Source organism: Chanodichthys erythropterus, chromosome 22, assembly GCF_024489055.1.
Source record: "Chanodichthys erythropterus isolate Z2021 chromosome 22, ASM2448905v1, whole genome shotgun sequence".
Taxonomy (NCBI): domain Eukaryota; kingdom Metazoa; phylum Chordata; class Actinopteri; order Cypriniformes; family Xenocyprididae; genus Chanodichthys; species Chanodichthys erythropterus.
In genome coordinates, this window is record NC_090242.1 from 3,913,035 (window position 1) to 3,932,872 (window position 19,838).

The window sequence follows — 19,838 nt, forward strand, 5'->3', positions numbered from 1 at the left end:
ATTACAACTTCCATGTCGAGGCTTTCCATTCTTTCCTGATCTCCACCACGAGAATAAACCCTTTTCAGCTCAGTTTTTCAGTTCTCAATTAAAAATAAATGTTAATACAGGGGGCTGAAAGATTATGAGTATGGGCCAATGCCGAGGGTGGAGCAGACGCTTGCGAGTCATCGGTCCTGTCACGCCGTCGGCCCTTAAGGCCAGACATTACCCTCCAGGCCAGTTAGAACTACTTGGTTCTGGTGGGTAAGACGTATATAGCAGCAGGCAGACCTGTTAAGAGACCTGGAATATCTTCCTCTCCAGACCCTGGTCTCTGGGGCTGCTGGGTGGACTCATTATCGTAGTGATTCTCACAGCCATAAACAAGCTAAAGCTAGGCCAGTCACTAATTGTTAAACAGTTTCTGAAACTGTTGGGTCTGATGGCAGCTGCATCCAATGTGATTCTTTTGGCCTGCTGTACATGAGACCCTTGCAGTGGTGGCTCAATACAGAGGCTGATGCCTGGGGAATGGAAACTTCACCCCGAGGTGTTAAAGGGTATATGGGAGGTTTTTCGGCCAAGTGGAAGTGGATCTGTCCACGTCTCAGAATATGACGCACTTTCCACTTTGGTTCTCCCTCACACACCCAGCTCCCTTGGGGCTGGGCGTTATGGTACAGACACGGCCAAGGCTACATCTGTACACTTTTGCCCTGATTGCTCTGCTCACAAGAGTTCTGGAGAAGGTCCACCGGGATGGAATAAGTCTGATACCAGTAGCGCCATACTGGCCGAGCTGTCTATGGTTCTCGGACCTGGTGTCCCTCCTCGACGGCTCTCCCTTGGAGATTCATGTCAGGAGGGTCCTTCTGTCTCAAGTGGGAGCTGTGACTCTTCACCCCCGGCCAGAGGAACCTGTCGTTTTGGCCTCTGATGGGGCCCAACTCATAGACATTGGTCTTTCAGCCGAGGTTGTGGAGACCATACTTCACTCCAGAGCTCCCTCCATGAGGAAATGGTATGCACTGAAGTGTTTCACTTCATGGTGCGGATCTCGACTGTGGGACCCAGTTAATTGCCCCATTGGTACAGTGCTGGAGTTACTGCAGGTTTGTTTTTCTGCAGGGTTATACCGTTCCACACTGAAGGTGTATGTGATGGCCTTAGCTTTCTACCATGTCCCTTTGGGTAGATTGGGAGAAAGCCGTTGGCCAAGTTTCCTCCATGGTGCTTTTAGGCCAAGACAGGAGTATGGCGGCTTAGAAAGCCTTATTAAAGAGTCATTGATGCAGCGTGAGTTTCCTCGAAAGGGAACGTCTCAGGTTACGACTGTAACTGTAGTTCCCTGAGAGGGAAACGAGATGCTGCGTCACCCTTCCATACTTCGTTCATCCCTGTGATCGACTTTTTTCGGCTAATTGAAGCTAACGACAGTCATTCCGGATGTGGTTTTATGCTTTCCTGGTAGTGATGTCACCCGCCCGTGACATTCCGTCTCGCCATTGAACTAGTTGACACTAGTTGATTGCTTCAGACGTAATCAAGCAGAGGCATTCCCAAAGCATCACTGACACGTCGTCTTGTTCCCTTCTCAGGGAACTATGGTTACAGTTGTAACCTGAGACATTTTGAGACCGGCGGAGATGACACACGGAATAAAGCCGCTCATACCAGTTTCTGCCGCTGCCTCAGAAGACCCAGTAGTCCAGTGTGGCGGCTACACATTGTCATGTATTAGCCTAAATAAGCCAACATCTGTACTGCAAATGCCTCCATGTTGTGGTTGTTGTTTTTGGCGTGTCCCCACAACATCATTGCCATAGAAACCAATGCAAATATTCCAGAAACAGTTTTGATACACAATGTGGACAGTCAATAATTTTAGATCAGATTCCAATCGGATACACAAATAATAAAATTTGGGCTGGCAGTGTGAACATAGCCATAAGCACCTTCTGTTGAATGTCCCAAATAGAAGTGTGCCTTCTATCTTTGAATCGCAGTGAATTGACTCTGCAGTGAAATGGGCATTTGTAAAGTTATATTTCTGCTGGACACACACTTTGCTAGAGCTCTGAGCTTGCACATCAAATGTTTAGTCATAGAGGAGGAAAGGGCAAAGGTATAAATCAAGTTTCACCAAGGATTTTTGCCCTTTTTGCAGACATATCCTGACAATTAGATAATACATATAATATTCCTAGCAACCAGCCAGAATGCCTCAGTAACCACCCCAAAACCCTAACAATTCCATAGAAATAATCTAGATCACCACAGTAAGAGAAATATTAACTTAAAAAAAAAATGTTTTAGCTTGAAAGTTATACTTTTCAGTATATTTTCTATTTAATATTATAATGTAATATTTGATGTCACTTGCTAATTTTTTTCTCCATTATTTTCTATTCTATTTCTATTCTTAACAATGTTATGCCTTTTTTATTGTTATACATTTACCTTGATGTCGGTTTAGAGTGAGTGAGCTTTAATTCATTGTATATATTTTATCACTGTTGGCCACTGTTGAATGCACACCACATGTTTATACTAACTGTAAGACAATGCTCATCTATAGCCCAGTTATCAGCATTTTCCAAATGAACAGCATAACGACAGAGATAGCCCTTGGTGATGTCATGGGAGCCGGTGGCCCCTGCACACTAAATAATTGAGATCATTACAATCCATGATGTCACCTTAAGTCCCTTAAATATTTGACAAAGCACGTCCTATGGGTCACACGGGCCTGCCAGAGACTTTAGAGCCATTATAAAACCTGCAATAAGAGCCTGGGGACCCCCATAGTACAGAATAATAAATCTAGTGGCCCTCATTTATCAAATAAACATAGAAACCAGGGTATATCCGAACAAAAAAATCAGCTTACGACAACGCTCACGATTCATTCATTAAACTTTCATATGCGGTCAATTCCGTCGTATGAATGTAAATGTGGCGGCTGAATACAATTGTCATTTAAGTATCACACCCCAAATTTTAGAAGCCTTGCCCTATAGTTTATGACACAGAGAAATGTAACCAGGCCATGAAAAGGAAGTAGGCTAATCATGAAAAAGAAATGTATCTTACTCTAAAAACACCACTCATCCTCGTAATTACAAACAATTAAATTAATTTAAATAAAAATACCAGTAAATAAAACTAAATACAAACATTATTAATATACAGTGGGTACCGAAAGTATTCAGACCCCCTTAAATGTTTCACTCTTTGTTATATTGCAGCCATTTGCTAAAATCATTTAAGTTCATTTTTTTTTTCCTCATTAATGTACACACAGCACCCCATATTGACAGAAAAACACAGAATTGTTGACATTTTTGCAGATTTATTAAAAAAGAAAAACTGAAATATCACATGGTATCACAAGTATCACAAGTATTCCGACCCTTTGCTGTGACACTCATATATTTAACTCAGGTGCTGTTCTTCTGATCATCCTTGAGATGGTTCTACACCTTCATCTGAGTCCAGCTGTGTTTGATTATACTGATTGGACTTGATTAGGAAAGCCACACACCTGTCTATATAAGACCTTACAGCAGGGATGGACAACTCCGGTCCTGGAGGGCCAGTGTCCTGCAGAGTTTATCTCCATCCCTGATAAAAACTCGCCTATAACTTTCTACTAATCTTAAAGACCTTGATTAGCTGGTTCAGGTGTGTTTGATTAGGGTTGGAGCTAAACTCTGCTGTATACTGGCCCTCCAGGACCGGAGTTGTCCATCCCTGCCTTACAGCTTACAGTGCAGAGTCAGAGTAAATGAGAATCATGAGGTCAAATGAACTGCCTGAAGAGCTCAGAGACAGAATTGTGGCAAGGCACAGATCTGGCCAAGGTTACAAAAAAAATTTCTGCTGCACTTAAGGTTCCTAAGAGCACAGTGGCCTCCATAATCCTTAAATGGAAGACGTTTGGGACGACCAGAACCCTTCCTAGAGCTGGCCGTCCGGCCAAATTGAGCTATCGGGGGAGAAGAGCCTTGGTGAGAGAGGTAAAGAAGAACCCAAAGATCACTGTGGCTGAGCTCCAGAGATGCAGTCGGGAGATGGGAGAAAGTTGTAGAAAGTCAACCATCACTGCAGCCCTCCACCAGTCGGGGCTTTATGGCAGAGTGGCCTGACAGAAGCCTCTGCTCAGTGCAAGACACATGAAAGCCCGCATGGAGTTTGCCAAGATGGTGAGAAATAAGATTCTCTGGTCTGATGAGACCAAGATAGAACTTTTTGGCATTAATTCTAAACAGTATGTGTGGGGAAAACCAGGCACTGCTCATCACCTGTCCAATACAGTCCCAACAGTGAAGCATGGTGGTGGCAGCATCATGCTGTGGGGGTGTTTTTCAGCTGCAGGGACAGGACGACTGTTTGCAATCAAGGGAAAGATGAATGCGACAGGGATATCCCGGATGAAAACCTTCTCCAGAGTGCTCAGGACCTCAGACTGGGCCGAAGGTTTACCTTCCAACAAGACAATGACCCTAAGCACACAGCTAAAATAATGAAGGAGTGGCTTCACAACAACTCTGTGACTGTTCTTGAATGGCCCAGCCAGAGCCCTGACTTAAACCCAATTGAGCATCTCTGGAGAGACCTAAAAATGGCTGTCCACCAACATTTACCATCCAACCTGACAGAACTGGAGAGGATCTGCAAGGAGGAATGGCAGAGGATCCCCAAATCCAGGTGTGAAAAAGTTGTTGCATCTTTCCCAAAAAGACTCATGGCTGTATTAGATCAAAAGGGTGCTTCTACTAAATACTGAGCAAAGGATATTTCAGTTTTTCTTTTTTAATAAATCTGCAAAAATGTCAACAATTCTGTGTTTTTCTGTCAAAATGGGGTGCTGTGTGTACATTAATGAGGGGAAAAAATGAACTTAAATGATTTTAGAAAATGGCTGCAATATAATAAAGAGTGAAAAATTTAAGGGGGTCTGAATACTTTCCGTACCCACTGTATATATAAACTTGGTTATTTTAGTACCTCACTCCACAGAAAATCCTTTAAATTTATTTTATTCAGAAAAGAACAAGAACGGAAAATAATTAGTTATATATTATAAACTTAAAAACAAATTAGGCTATAGTGGCATTCATTATAAAGCAGAAATGAATTTATTTAAAGCAAAACTAAATTGGGCTCACACAGCCTCTCTCATTCTGGAAGAATCCAAACGTTTCCATATTTGCGATGTAACGTTTATTGGTTGCTGAACTACTGTTCATTATGTAAACAAGGCTTTCTATTTCACTCTTGTTTCAATATCCATGTAAAACATCATCCTTCACATGCACAAGAATGTGTTTGGTTGGGCATTACGCGCGCCGGCTGGTACAGATGGACAGCGGACCCTTTAAACTGAGGAGTGTTAACTTTGTCTGCATTTTAGTTTGCTGATAAATGGCTAAAATGTAAAGTTAGCAACTGTAGCATCTGTGTGTGTGAGTGAGGTGCCCGTGTGATCAATTGGATTTAATAAAATAAAGATAAATATTTTAATAAAATAAAGAAAACGAACACAACACGAGCGTAGACTGTACTATCCCTACTTGATGCACAGTTTTTCTCTTTTGTTTTGTACATGAGCTGAGACCTGACATGAGATTTGATCGTAGTCACCACTCACACTCATATTGATAAAAGCCAAATTTTGCGTGGGAACAAGCTTACGCACAGATGCACAGAGCGTATGCACAAACAATTTTAATTTAGGCTTTTATTCACATATAAACACTGAACATGCTTGACTCACGAGAACAAACCTCTTCCGGGAGATCAACCATGTTGAGTAACACACGAGAATGAACATTTCATTGGTTCTCGCACACGTTAAACAAACATGCTTGAGCATCCTAAATTCAATCTGTTCATCATATAAAGAGATTGAGTCTCTTCAGAAAATTTGGACTGAACTCTTCAATTCATATGGATTCAATCTTTATGAACTTTCTGAAGCAACCAAAGTTTCAGTTGTGTAGCTGTCAATGGAGGGACAGAAAGCTCTCAGATTTCATTAAAAAGAACTTCATTTGTGTTGTGAACAAAAGTCTTACGAGTGTAGAACGACATGAGGGTGAGTAATTAATGACAGACTTTTCATTTTTGGGTGAACTAAGGCTTTAACTGCTACTTTGTGATGTTCTACTATAAGCATCTACTATGGGAGAACAGCTGATTTGCTGTAGTCTTTAATACGTGACAGATTAGAAAAGTAGATTATATCTTTCAAGGTTATTTGGTATTTTAATTGTATCTGTATATCATTTAATTCCGAAAGCAAACCTTCTCTTGCTGTTTTTTTATTAAATGAATTTTTTTGTTGTTGTTGTTTTACTTCGTCAAATGATTAAATGATCCATTACGCTGTGCTCTTTATTGTTGCTTAGTTGTTTTTTCTTTCTTTGCTTTGGCTACAGCTGTTAATAGTTTACTTCCGCTCGACATTGCTGTTCCATCTGTAGCTGTTGTCCAAAATAATGTTATTAGGGATTTGGCTGTCCAGAAGATCATTCCACCAGCAAGGAACAGTGAATGAAAATGTTCTGGAACGTGAAGGTACCACATGGCTTACTGACCTCGGCCTTATGGAGGGAATGTAGACTATTACCTATTTTAATAAATACCATTAAAAAAAGAAAAAAGAAAAAGAAAGAAATTTGAACTTTTAATCACTTCGTTTTGATGTTTATTTAATTGCTATAAAAATACCCCCGAAGAACTCAGAAAACATTATTTAGGCATATTTGGTAACATAAGACTTCACTTTTAGGTAGTTTTAGGCCTTATTCTGTATAAATACAATCTTATTCTGATTGTAGAAAGTGTTGAATTTTTGACTTTCCAAGATTCTATTGTAACTGTCACAGTCATTGTATTGAGGCACTGACACTGTGGAAGGACTAAACGGTAACACTTTATTTTAGGGTCTTTTAACTAGTAGCTTATTAGCATGCATATTACTAGAATATTGGATGTTTATTAGAAATTATTAAGCACATTTAATGCCTTATGATTAAAAATGTGACCTTATTCTACATTCTTAATCCTACCTAATACCTAAACTTAACAACTACCTTACTATCTATTAATAAGTGGTAAATAGGAGTTTATTGAGGGGAAAGTCATAGTTAATAGTTTTATATGTGTTCCCTATACTATAAGTGTTATCGACTTAACTACTGTATTTCTACAGTAAGCCTCTTCTTATTATGTACTGTGATAAATTGTGGTTTATAAAACCCCAATATTTTCCCTGTGATCTTACTGTTGAATTCTTTAGGGAATGTCAGCTTTGGCCTGTTTTGTGTTTCAAAGATTCCATGATTTTCCCAGTCCTCACCTCTCATCTATAAATCTGTTTTGTGTCCTTCTCTCCAGTGGGTCAAAGACTATAGTTGCCCAACGCTGACCATCCGCCAGTATAAAGAGTGCCAACATACCTCTCCTAGAGGCAAAATACCACACTTTCTCAATATTTGGAAACTCTCAGTGAGCTCAAGCCAACAGTAACATGAGCTGGGGTTTTGGCTTGTAAATGTTGGTAAGTTGAGTAAGCTGACAGTTGTGCAAGATATAATGCTGATTCAGAGCATGATTCTGAAAGCATAAAGGCCTTTCACTCCACTCCTCACTTTCTAACATTCATTTCCTCGTATATGCAGTTGACCAACACAATTAACTGAGAATTGTGGCATTTGAGCCTTGATAGTTCTGCAGAGGTTTACGGTCCAGGAGCTCCTGTGATAATATTAGTAATACATTTGAGTCTATTTCAAAAATGTCTGAGGTCAAAGTCATAATGTCTTCAGTATGAGGTTCTGGCATTAACCAAGTGTTGAGTGGTGTTGTGTTTATTGACTTTCTTAAATAGCGTTTTCCAAATCAGTGAACTTATACCTATATTTGCAAGATTAATTATATACAGACACAACTCTTTAACTAATGCGATTCTGTTGGATATATAAAGAGGACAAACAATTGGGTAATATAACTGCTCTGTTTTCAAAGGAATAGTTCAATCATTTCACACTTGTGTTGTTCCAAATTAATATCATTTTCTTTCCTTACACAAGGGAGACATTTAGCAGAATGTCAAAGCTGCTCTTTTCCATACCGTGGAGTGGCTGTCAAGCTCCAAAAAGGACAAAAAGCACCCTATTGTAAAACATTATTGTGATTTTAATGGTAAAAGACTGTTAAAAAAAAAAAAGGTACGGTGAAAAACTGTTAATTGGTTAACAGAAAGTTTCTGTATAAGTGTTCTTATATACAGTAAATAGCTAATAGATTTAACTGCATATTTAATTTTAAAGTAAAAAACTGTTATATGTAAAGTTTTTGGAAGTGATTGTATAATTTACAGTAAAAAAAAAAAAAAAAAAAATTGACATTCCCAGCATTTCCTTGCGTGACACTTCATATTTTATGTATTTTTACTGAAATAACTATGTTTCTTAGTTTTTCTTATTTTTTTTCTAAGAAATACAGTATTTTACTATAAGTTAAATCTGTAAAACTTAAAATGTTGCTACCATGTTATTTACAGTAAATTTCTGGCAATCACAGCTGCCGTTTTATTGCCATAAATTTAACGGAAATGTATCCACAAGTTTCCAATTGTAATGAAGGGTCAACGGAGCAGGGATCCATTTGCAGCTTTATTAAGAGCAACCACAACAAGACAAGGCAGAGTTCAGTAATCAGGCAAGGATCAAGGCAGGCAGCAAACAAACACAGTTCAATAAACAGGCGAGGATAAGGGCAGGCAGCAGAGAATCACACAGGGGTAAACAGTCCAATCGGCAACAGAAATAACAATCCACAAAAATGCTCAGAGATGATCACAGGGGCAAATCAAGACTTTGCGATGTGTGTGTGTGTGCTGCTTAATTAGCATGTGACTGTGATGTGGTGCAGGTGTGTGCGCAATCAGTCCCAGGAATGAGGGCCTATGGGAAATGTAGTCTGAATGGTAAAGAGTCAGTATTCAGGTGAGGGCTCCACCCGGTGGTGCGGGGAGGAAGTGTGGGAGCCTCACTTGTAACAGAGCTACCCACCAACCCCAGACCCATTGACCCATGGTGTATTCTGGACTGGGACGTCGGTGACGTTTGGCTTGTTCCTCCTGCCTTCTTACAGCGCGTTGCAAATGGATATGTGCGTGGTTCCAGGTATCCTCACTCCATTGTAGCCACTCTGTTACAGATGGTCGAATGGACAGTTCGCCAGACCAAGGGAAAAGTGGGGGTTGGTAACCCAGAACGCACTTGAAGGGAGTTAATTCAGTGGCAGGTTTCTGTAGGGAATCCTGAGCATATTCGGCCCACATCGGGTATCTGCTCCAATTGGCTTGATTCTGCTGACAGTAGGTTCTCCGAAATTTCCTGAGTTCTTGGTTCATGCGTTCAGTTTGACCGTTGGATTCAGGGTGGTAACCGGGCGTGAGACTGACATTGACATTCAGATGCTTGAAGAAAGCTGCTCATACACGAGACATGAATCGTGGTCCTTGATCCAATACAATGTCTTTAGGTAGGCCATAGAAGTGGAACACATTAAGAGAGAGTTTCTGCAGTTTCAAAGGCTGTGGGCAATTTGGGTAGTGGAATGAGTCAACAGGACTTCGTTCAATGACTGTGAAGATGGTTGTGTTACCACGAGACTCGGGGAGGTCAGTGACGAAATCAATGGCAATGTGGGACCATGGGCATTGTGGAATGGGGAGTGACTGAAGAAGACCAGATGGTAGTTGACGGGATGGTTTAGAGGTTTGACAAGCGGCACAGTTATTGACAAACTGGGTGGAGTCTGTTAGCATTGTAGCCCACCAGAAACAGTTCTGTAGTAGATGGAATGTGGCGGTGATATCCGGATGACCAGAACTGGGAAGAGCGTGGGCTTGGTGTGTAGAGGAGCTGGAACAAACGTGCGATCTTGGGGACATTCTGTAGGTGGTAGGTTCTGCTCATTGCTTTGTGTGATCTCGGTCATAATATCCCATTGTACTGGGGCAACTAGCAGCTTCTCTGAGAGAATGTGTTCCTCAGTGTCTGGCCTTTTGATCTCCTCCACTTCACGGGACAGTGCATCAGCCTTGGTATTTTTGGAACCTGGTCGATATGTAACAGTAAACTGGAATCTGGTAAAAAATATGGCCCATCTTGCCTGTCTGGGATTCAGTCGTTTAGCTGAATACAAGTATTCCAAATTTTTGTGGTCGGTGAGAATGGGGAGTGGATTTTGCGCTCCCTCCAACCAGCGCCGCCACTCCTCTAATGCTGTCTTCATTGCCAGCAGTTCACGATTGCCCACATCGTAATTTCTCTCTGCTGCTGATAATTTTCGTGAGCAGAATGCACAGGGGAACATTTTGGCAGGATTTCCATGGCGTTGCCAGACCCAGTGGCTGTGGAGAAGCCGGTCTTCCATTCATCACCCTCTCTGATGCGAAGTTGTACGCACAACGAAGATCCAGCTTGGTGAAATATTTGGCTTGTCTTAACTGTTCGAGGGCTGCAGGAACCAAAGGCAAAGGATAGCGAAACTTCACAGTTATATCATTTAAACCACGATAATCAATGCAGGGTCTGAGACTGCCATCTTTCTTCTTTACAAAGAAGAACCCGGATGCGGCTGGTGAAGTGGTTGGCTCATTCTTTCTCGATGTATTTCTTCATAGCGGCATACTCAGGTTGAGATAATGGAAAGATTCTGCCCTTGGGAGGACTGGTACCAAGTAACAGGTCGATGGCGCAGTCACTGGGTCAATGAGGAGGTAATTCTGTGGCTTTACTTTTACTGAAGGCAAGTGCTAAATCAGTGTATTCCGCAGGAATGTTGGAGACATCGAAGCTGGATTCATGGAGAGAGATGGATTGAACTGGTAATGGGTGACTTGTTTCAAGCAGAGTTTGTGACAGGCTGGATCCCACTGAACAATTTGCACATCCTTCCAGGAGATGTGTGGGTTATGTCTTCTGAGCCATGGAAGACCGAGAATGACTGGATTGTGAGGTGAGTGAATGACGTAGAACCTGATCTGCTCATGATGTAAGACTCCAACTTGCATGTGAACCTCTTCTGTGATGCGTGCCACTCTCCCCTCTCCTATGGGCCGACCGTCTAGTGCCTCCACTGTCAATTGAGAGTTGCAGGATGTCAGTGTGATATTGTGTTCTTGAATGAAGGTGTCTGACATGAAATTACCAGCTGCCCCATAATCTAGCAGGGCATGAGTGGATATGATGTGGCCATTTACTGTCATTCGTACAGGTATTTTGAGGCTGGTGGATGAATAATTTGTAGTTGACTTGGAACTCACCGATTTGGAACTAGATGGGCTTGGACGGATGGGACAAGTGATCTTGAGATTGGCAATTTGGCCACAGTAGAGACACCGGTGAAGTTGCACCCTTCTCTCTCTTTCCTCGGGTTGATAGGATTCTATCCGAGTTCCATGGGCTCAGGGCTGTGATGGACTGGTATTTGGTGAACTGGTTAATGAGCAGGGCGTCGTGAGCAGATCAGATTATCAATCATGATAGCGAGCTCGATAAATTAATTGAGTGTTCTTTCCTCATCATGGCAAGCTAGTTCAGCCTGAAGTTCTAAAGACAGCCCTTTTCTAAATAATAGCTTCAAAGTGTCATCAACCCAGTTTGTTTGTGCAGCTAGGGTGCGGAATGATAAGGGTGCGGAATAATAAGGTATATTCAGCGGCGGTTGTTCTGCCCTGGCACAGAGATAGTAATTGGTCCCCGGCGCTTTTTCCTCCCGTGGGGTGTTCGAAAACCTCTCTGAAGCATTGCAGGAACAAGGAGAAGTTGGGAAACGCGGAGCCATCCTCTCTCCAGATTGCAGTCAATCCAGTGCCCGACCAGTCAGCAATGAACAAACGAAAGAGATCTGACTCAATTCTGTGGGGTATAGGGAGGGCTGCTGATTAACGAAGAGAGAGCATTGAAGCAGGAATCCCTTACATTTGGCTGGATTGCCGTCAGTGGGTCCACTGAGGGGAGTTGTGGGTTCACTGATGTGGAGGAAGTGAAGGCTTGGCTGGTGGGAACAGAGGGCTGAGCGGCTGCGGCTTCGATGACGCTGAATCGAAGGCTCTGCAGGGTTTTAACAAACTCCTCGGTGAGAGAGGTCAGCCGATTTAGTTGATGCTAGTGAACAGCGAGCTGGTTAGCTTGGGCAGACAGCTCGGTGGTGAGCTGCATGATGGCTGCTGGATCGCTGTTTGGCAAAGTCTTCTGTAATGAAGGGTCAACGGAGAGGGGATACATTTGCAGCTTTATTAAGAACAACCACAACAAGGCAAGGGCAGAGGCAGAGACGTAAACAGGAACAGGCAGAGGTCGAGGCAGGCAGCAGGCAGACAGAGTTCAGTAATCAGGCAAGGATCAGGGCAGGCAGCAAACAAACACAGTCCATTAAACAGGCGAGGGTCAGGGCAGGTAGCAGAGAATCACACAGGGGTAAACAGTCCAGTCGGCAACAGAAATAACAATCCATAAAAACGCTCAGAAATAATCACCGGGGTAAATCAAGACTTTGCGATATGTGTGTGTGTGTGTGTGTGTGTGCTGCTTAAATAGCGTGTGAGTGTGATGTGGTGCAGGTGTGTGCGCAATCAGTCCCAGGAATGAGGGCCTATGGGAAATGTAGTCCGAATGGTAAAGAGTCAGTATTCCGGTGAGGTCTCCCTCCGGTGGTGTGGGGGAGAAAGTGCAGGAGCCTCCCTTGTAACACCAATAGTCATATAAAAGATTTGTGCAAAAAAAATTGTTTACCCAAAAGTGAAAATTGTCGACATAGTGTCTTTATTCATTCATCCAATATGCCATTCCAAAACTCTTTTTCTATGAAAAACAAAGTAGATTGAAGAATCCTTATGCAGTTCTTGCCAGTGCCATACAATGCAGAAAAATAACAGCATATGAGACTGGAGCGACAGGATTTAAATTTTTCCCAAAGTAGCTCTGAAATGTCATTTACGTATGCACATATTCCAACTTGGTAAACTTGGTAACATCATTATGACCTCTTTAATGTTGTGAGATGCCATGGTTAAAAAAGCAAGGTGGTTCTTGCGATCCATCATGTGTCACTCACTCTCTCTCTCTCTCTCTCTCTCTGAGAGGGGTCTGGGATCAGCATAGAGAGTTCATGAGCCATTCATCATAATGAAAATGCTTAAAACACATGCGAGGCCCTCTCCCATAATCATTCAACCTTCTTTTGGCAGCCCCCCAGCTCCAGCCCAGTAACATCTGGCTCAATGAGGGGTGCACAGAGCTAACAGTGAGACTGAGACCCGTCTTCACCCAGTCCATGTTAAATTCTGATATAGAGCGAATATAGGACTGTTTCTTCTACCATGGCGCTGTGGACCATTTTAATTAGTTTTTTTTTATGCTCTTGCTAGTTTATTTTGGATATACATAAATAACAAGACAGTTTTTGGGGGACAATCATCTTACTAAGGTGTCAATTTCATAGCTAGCAGTTTATGTATCCTAAATACACAAAATGAAATCATATTTTCACATATTTTGGATAATTTGATTAAATTGCTTTTGACTGAAAATGACTACGACACACAATAATAAATATTTTGTTCACAAGTGATATTTACCTTGCCTTGTATAGAACAGTTTTTGGTAACACTTAATTTAAGTGTCCTTGTTGACTAAGTTCATTGAAATTAAAAATTTGATTAAATACAATGAAGGCGTTTGGTTTAATCAACAGAAATATCAAAATAACTCAAAATTTTATGTTATCTGAACCACATTAATTAAAAGTTTATTTGACAAAAAAAAAAATGTTGTGATAACAAATCATGAAAATAATTATTACAGTGTACACATACGTTAATTGATATTACTCAGTGTTTAAATGTATAATTACACTGTAACAAGGACACCTTAAAATCAAGTGTCACAAAAAATTTCAATTAATTATTTTCATACAATAAATATTAAAATGGTTTCACTCTTTGTTTATAATTACATTATATCGTAGTTTCATAAGTATAGCCTATGCCTAATAATTAATGTGTTTATCATAGATCAAATATAATATAATATTAAATATATAATATTTTAAGATTGAACAATAAAAACAATAAAATCTATTGGCAATTCAAAGCCATTTGAAAAATAGTACACATTTCCCAATGCAGGGAAATTTTAACATTTATATAAAAAACAAACAAGTTTTTAATAAAAATTAACCCCTGGGACATAAAAGGGATAATCTGAAAATGCCTAAAAAGTGCAGAGTTTTCAGCAAGTTTCCAAAAATAGTTACAAAGTACAACATCTCCACTGAATGATTAGAAGTGACTGTAAATGGTTGCTGGCTGGAGTCCTGGATGCAATTGCTTTATCTATAATCAAGTCCGTCTATCTGACCAAAATCATAACCAGGCTCGACCCCAAATTTGCTTTGGAAAATTTGTCATGGTTTCACTGTTACAAACCGGTGTTGGTCATCTGAGGTTAGAAATGTACCAGATGTTTTTGGTCACATATTTGTGTAAAGTATGTTTTTGTCATTAGATGCTTTGAATAGCTGGTTGAAAACATGTTTGTTTGTTCAACATCTGCACAGTTGGGGTACAGAAATGTAGACCAAGTGAATATGATATTATGATATTGTAGGTTATAAGATACTGTGACTGTGACAAAGTGTTATCCTCTATTTGAACTCAGACCCACAGCTATGTGTGCAGTAGCATCCCCACTAGGTATTAGCTTAGAAACTGAATTTCATTTGAGAACTTTGCATCTGAAGTTATTAGGAGCTTGACTTTGGCAATGAAGGCAAGGTAAGGCAAGGCAATTTTATTTGTATGGCACATTTCATACACAATGGTAATTCAAAGTGCTTTACATAAAGAAGAACTAAATACATAAGAATAAAAATGGAATGCATAAGAAAACAAAGAATACCACTATCTGGACGGAAGAGTTAGAACGTTTCAGGGAGTTTTTTGTTGTCCCTCAGAGCGGATCTAAATGGATCTATCCATCAGAAAGGCTCATAGAAGCAGGCTAAAATGGTGTCTGTTTGTTAACACTATCGGTTAGGTGTAGGGTGGAGTTTAGTGTAGGTGGGACATTATTTTCCAACGCAATAGAACATTAACCTTTTAGTGAACATTTAATTCCAAACTGTCAAGAAAGGCCTACATGCAACGTTACACTCATCGCTTTTAGCGCCACTTACTTTTCACCCTGAAAGTGCTGTGAAACGTGCAAGAAGCAATATGTTGAAAATAAAAAATGTTTTTGAGGAATTTCTCCAATAACCCTGGGTTATGCATTGCATAAATGTATTTTCTTTTTTCTTTTTATTTTTTCTTTTTTATAAATTGTTACTAAATTTCTACTGAGAAATAAGCATTGTTACTAAATTTGCTTAGTTATCAAAGTTCTAGATCATTCAACATATTAATTGGGTTTGCTACAACCAATCCCACTTAGACAGCTAAGACATCATCTGATGCTTTTTTTTTGTCATGGCGAAACAAGCTATATCCTAAAATCCAATCTCCACCTAAACCAGCGCTCTTAAAACTGACCTCAGAGCAGATGCTGAGGGTACCAAGTATCCATACAAGCTGGAGAAGAGAAATAATTCTTCTTAAGCTTTTGGCTTTCACCATTGCAGACCAAACCATTCATTAGCACTAATTTGACATGTTTACCACCCAGGATCCACATATCAGATAATAAACAAGATTGATTGAGCTCAAGTGGAGACAGTTTCAGCAGCATGTCTGGTTTGGAACCAGAGTACTCATTCTGAAGGATAGAGTTATTCATGCGGCAAGATGGTGTGTGAGTTTGGGTGGGTTTATATGAACTCTCTCTCCATATGCTACAATATGAGACAAAATTATAAATATGATTTTAAGTCAATATAAAATCAAAACTGACCTTACTTTTCTACATGTTCTCGGTTTTATTATGAATTATTTGTTAGTGCATAATATTACTAGAAAAGAAAATTGAGTCACCTCTGAAATGACTGTCCTTTTCAGCTGACATCATCATATCTGGCATAAAGGGTCAAGATTTAGCTACACAGTTAGCATATACCCATTAGCCCTTGCTGGTAACTACACAATCTGTACCCAAAAAGCATCTTTCTCCATTGACAGCCTTTCAAAATTACGAATGTATTATTTATTTATTTTTGCATATTTCTACCATTCTTGTATGGATGCTTTTCACAATCCAATCAATTCCTGATGGATAAACTCAAAAACTATAGTTCATTTCATATCACTGTCACAATAAGGAAGTAAAATGGTTTGAGAATGACGTCATTCCATTCAATGGAAGTAAAGAGGAAGTTGTGGTCATTACTACTGACTACAAGCCATATCCAACCATATTCAATCATTTAAGGCCATGATTAATGATGATTTTAGATATGCAGTATGATCTATGCAAAAGTTATAGAGATTGGGTATTGTTTTGCTGAGTTAAATGCATGGCTTTAAGGAATGGCAAGTGAATAGATTTGAAATATGACATGATACTTGGGGGGGATCTTTAACATCTGAAGATATTTAACTTATTCCCCTCCCCTCCGCCCTTGTACAGCTGGTCTTGATGTAGCCAAAACCAGGAGATTGGGAGTAACATGTTCCAGGATCAACTCAAGCTCTGGGAATTATGGAATTACCTCCTCCACCCCCCAGCCAAAAACTCTCATTCCTACCCAACGACTCCCCAAGAGTGTCAACACCTCAAAAATGTGAATTTCCACTTCAGTGCTTCCTAATTTCAAGGTCTACTTTCTTTTTTCCCTGTTGTACTCTGTTGCTTATACATTTGCTGGCTGCCATTCCATTGTTTCTGAATTATTATGAAAGTTCTTTCACATATTTCTGTGACTTTTCAGCCTTGTGAGATGATTTTCACATTATAAAAAATACATTTTGGAAAGAAACTTCAGTCCAGGAGAGTGTATAAAGCCCTATATTATTCCCAAATTTGTCTCAAATCTGTGATTCAAAACATCACAAAATGTTTAAAGCATAATATAATGTAATATTCCATTGAAAGCTCTCTGTAATTAATAGTTTTATGTATGCATTTTATGTCTTAGGTGATATCTATTGGTTTACCTAGATTTGTTTGTTTTTGTCATTTACTTCTTTTTGCAGAAAGCATGACAAACTAAAAAGAAGGAAGACCTACGAAATTACAGCATGTTTTAAGATGAAACTTGGAAAGTCTTCACATTCCAAAATGATTAGTGAAAATTAAAGAAAAAAAAAAAAATACCATGAGAAATTTTCATCTGGTTGTTATTAGAGTTACTTTTCTTCTGGGTGTGTGTGTGTGCGTAAAATGTGGCATCCTGCAAGTGTTATTGCTGTTTTTCAAAATTATGGTTTATAAACATCTGGTGAACCTCTCACTTACATTCATTTTAAAGATTGTCTCTTCTCCTCTTATAAAACAACTGAGCAAGCTATGGTAAACTTACTGTAAAATTACTGTGAAAGATGTAAACATATAATCACAAAACTGGGCTCATAATCGGGATCTTTTGCCATGTCTGACACCCTTTGTGGATTATCATTCAAGCTGAAGGACATCACTGTAAATAAAAACATTATGGAAATACTAAACTTTACAATACATCCTACACAGAGACATACTGAGCCAAGCCAGTGTAACAGGAATAAAAAAATATACTGTTAAATATATGTATAGAATTCAATTCACACAAAATTGTTAATTGATATACCTCATGTAGCTGCCTAATTGAAATGTGAGTGCTTTCCCCTTTAATTGTTGTGATGTCACATAACTTCCTGTTTTGTCTCCTCCTCTTCCCTTTTGCCTCTTTACCGCATGGGAGAGGTAGGTTTCTTTTGACAATCTTATTTAATCTTTATTGTAATATCGCTTTTATATGATTATTTTCACCCAAGTTCTATGTATAATGTCACTTTATTTACCTGTGTGATTATTTTTTGTCATTTTTCTGAGCTATTTTTTTGTCTGAATGTTGAAATGAGAGCACATGGTGATCAATAATACATTTTTATTTTATAGAGAACAATAAGGGCAGTTCACTCAAATAGGCTGCATTGTTTGTGTGTTGTATCAGGTATGTTTTCAGTTTTTTATTATTTTCTTGTTTAATGTGAATTTTCTTTACTTAATTTTTGGCATTCTTTACATCTGGTATTAAAGGTAGGGTAGGCAATTGCAGAAAGGCTTAGCAATAACAAGTTAGCTTTGAAAGCATGAGATCCCACCCTCCCTTCAGAGCACTCCCCAAAGTCACTCCTCCTTCAAAACATAAGAAATGAGAAATCCAGTTAAATGACCTCATTACAAAAATAATGAACGTAAGCAACTTACAGAGCTCCTAAGGCCCTTTCACACTGAACGCGAAATTTGGTGAGAATTTTCACTGCGATGACGCTCTTGAATCAAAACAATAGATCCCTGTGGAGCCTTTCACACTGGGCGCAAACATTCACTGCACAAAAAAGCAAGGATTTTTTTCCCTGTCGCTCGGTGATGAAACAGGCCGTCCAATTAGAGTTGAAATTTAGATCATGTGCCCGGAGCAGCTGCTGTTCCACAAAAGGGTGAGAGTGGTGGCGCTGTTTCGAACACTTTTGTAAACAAACACTGAACAAGAGGAGGAGGAGATTATTATTGGTATCTGAGAACACATTTATTCTCATGTATATATAATATAATTTCTAGTCATTTTTCACTTTATTTTGTGATCACTGTCCGTTTTCTTCCATGTGCATGAGTGTTATGATTATGAGAGCGTGTTTTTCTGTCAATCATCATGAAATCTCCTGCTCTTGCGTATATATATATAAAAAATGACGAAATATGAAGGGAAATAGATATGTATTAAGCCCTATTCGGACGGGACTAGTTTTCCAAACGGCGTTTGAGAAACAACTCTTATAAACCTACGTCTGTGATTTTATGTACGGATTCGGACGGGACTAACATCTCCGTGTTTATTACCGAAGTAGGAGTGTCTGTGTTTTACATGTGGGCATTTCAGAAGATCACGTGTTCAGAATGCGTGGATTGCGTATGGTCATATTCTAAACATACATTTATCATCATGATTTAAGAACTGGGTTCTTATAATAAACCCACTGGAATAAAAAGTTTTAACTTATATAATTTACACGTTATGTAATTAAGTGCAGAAATGAAAGTACTCTTACCTGAAACTGATATTACAGTTTACGTGACTTGGCTCTTCTTGGCTCTTCTTCTTCTTCTTCTTTTATATCTTCGCAGTGTACCAAACACATCTACATCCATTATCGGTGCGCAAAAAGCAGAAACTTGAATACCGGCGCGATAGCGAGAGATTGTACGGTAGTTCACGTTGACCAAAACACAAAAGAAAAAGCGTTTTGGAAAAAACGTTTTCGGAAATCACGGTATTCGCATTCGGACGGGATTAGATTTCTCTGAGGACCGCCGAGTTTGACAAAAAAAAAACAGTTGGTAATTTGCTCTGGAATTTTTACAGAGGTCGTGTGAGAAAAAGACAAACATGGCAGATTCGGACGGGATTAAAATCTCAAAGTACGTCTTTGAAAGAAATTTCTCCAACGTCCCCCTGTGAAACTATCCCGTCCGAATAGGGCTTTATATTACATATTATGACGATATGTTTTCTGTGTGTTTTTTATACAGCTCATGGTATTATTTTTATAACAATAAAGGATGTTTATGACAATTGATAAGCAGGTTTAGTGTTCAGTCATAAACATACATACGCTACATAGGCTAATGCATGTCTGC

The 19,838-nt window shown here is 39.6% G+C and overlaps 1 protein-coding gene across 2 annotated transcripts in view; it reads left to right on the forward strand.

The window, feature by feature from the left end:
- Positions 1–17,321, forward strand: part of ebf1b (EBF transcription factor 1b) — a 183,848-nt gene extending 166,527 nt beyond the window's left edge. For both annotated transcript variants that reach the window (XM_067375546.1, XM_067375547.1), the window contains exons 16-17: positions 16,629–16,816; positions 17,195–17,321. In XM_067375546.1, the coding sequence (XP_067231647.1) occupies positions 16,629–16,786 (158 nt within the window). In that variant the 3' untranslated portion in view covers positions 16,787–16,816; positions 17,195–17,321. The remainder of the gene's footprint in view (positions 1–16,628; positions 16,817–17,194) is intronic.
- The last annotated feature ends 2,517 nt before the right edge of the window (positions 17,322–19,838 follow it).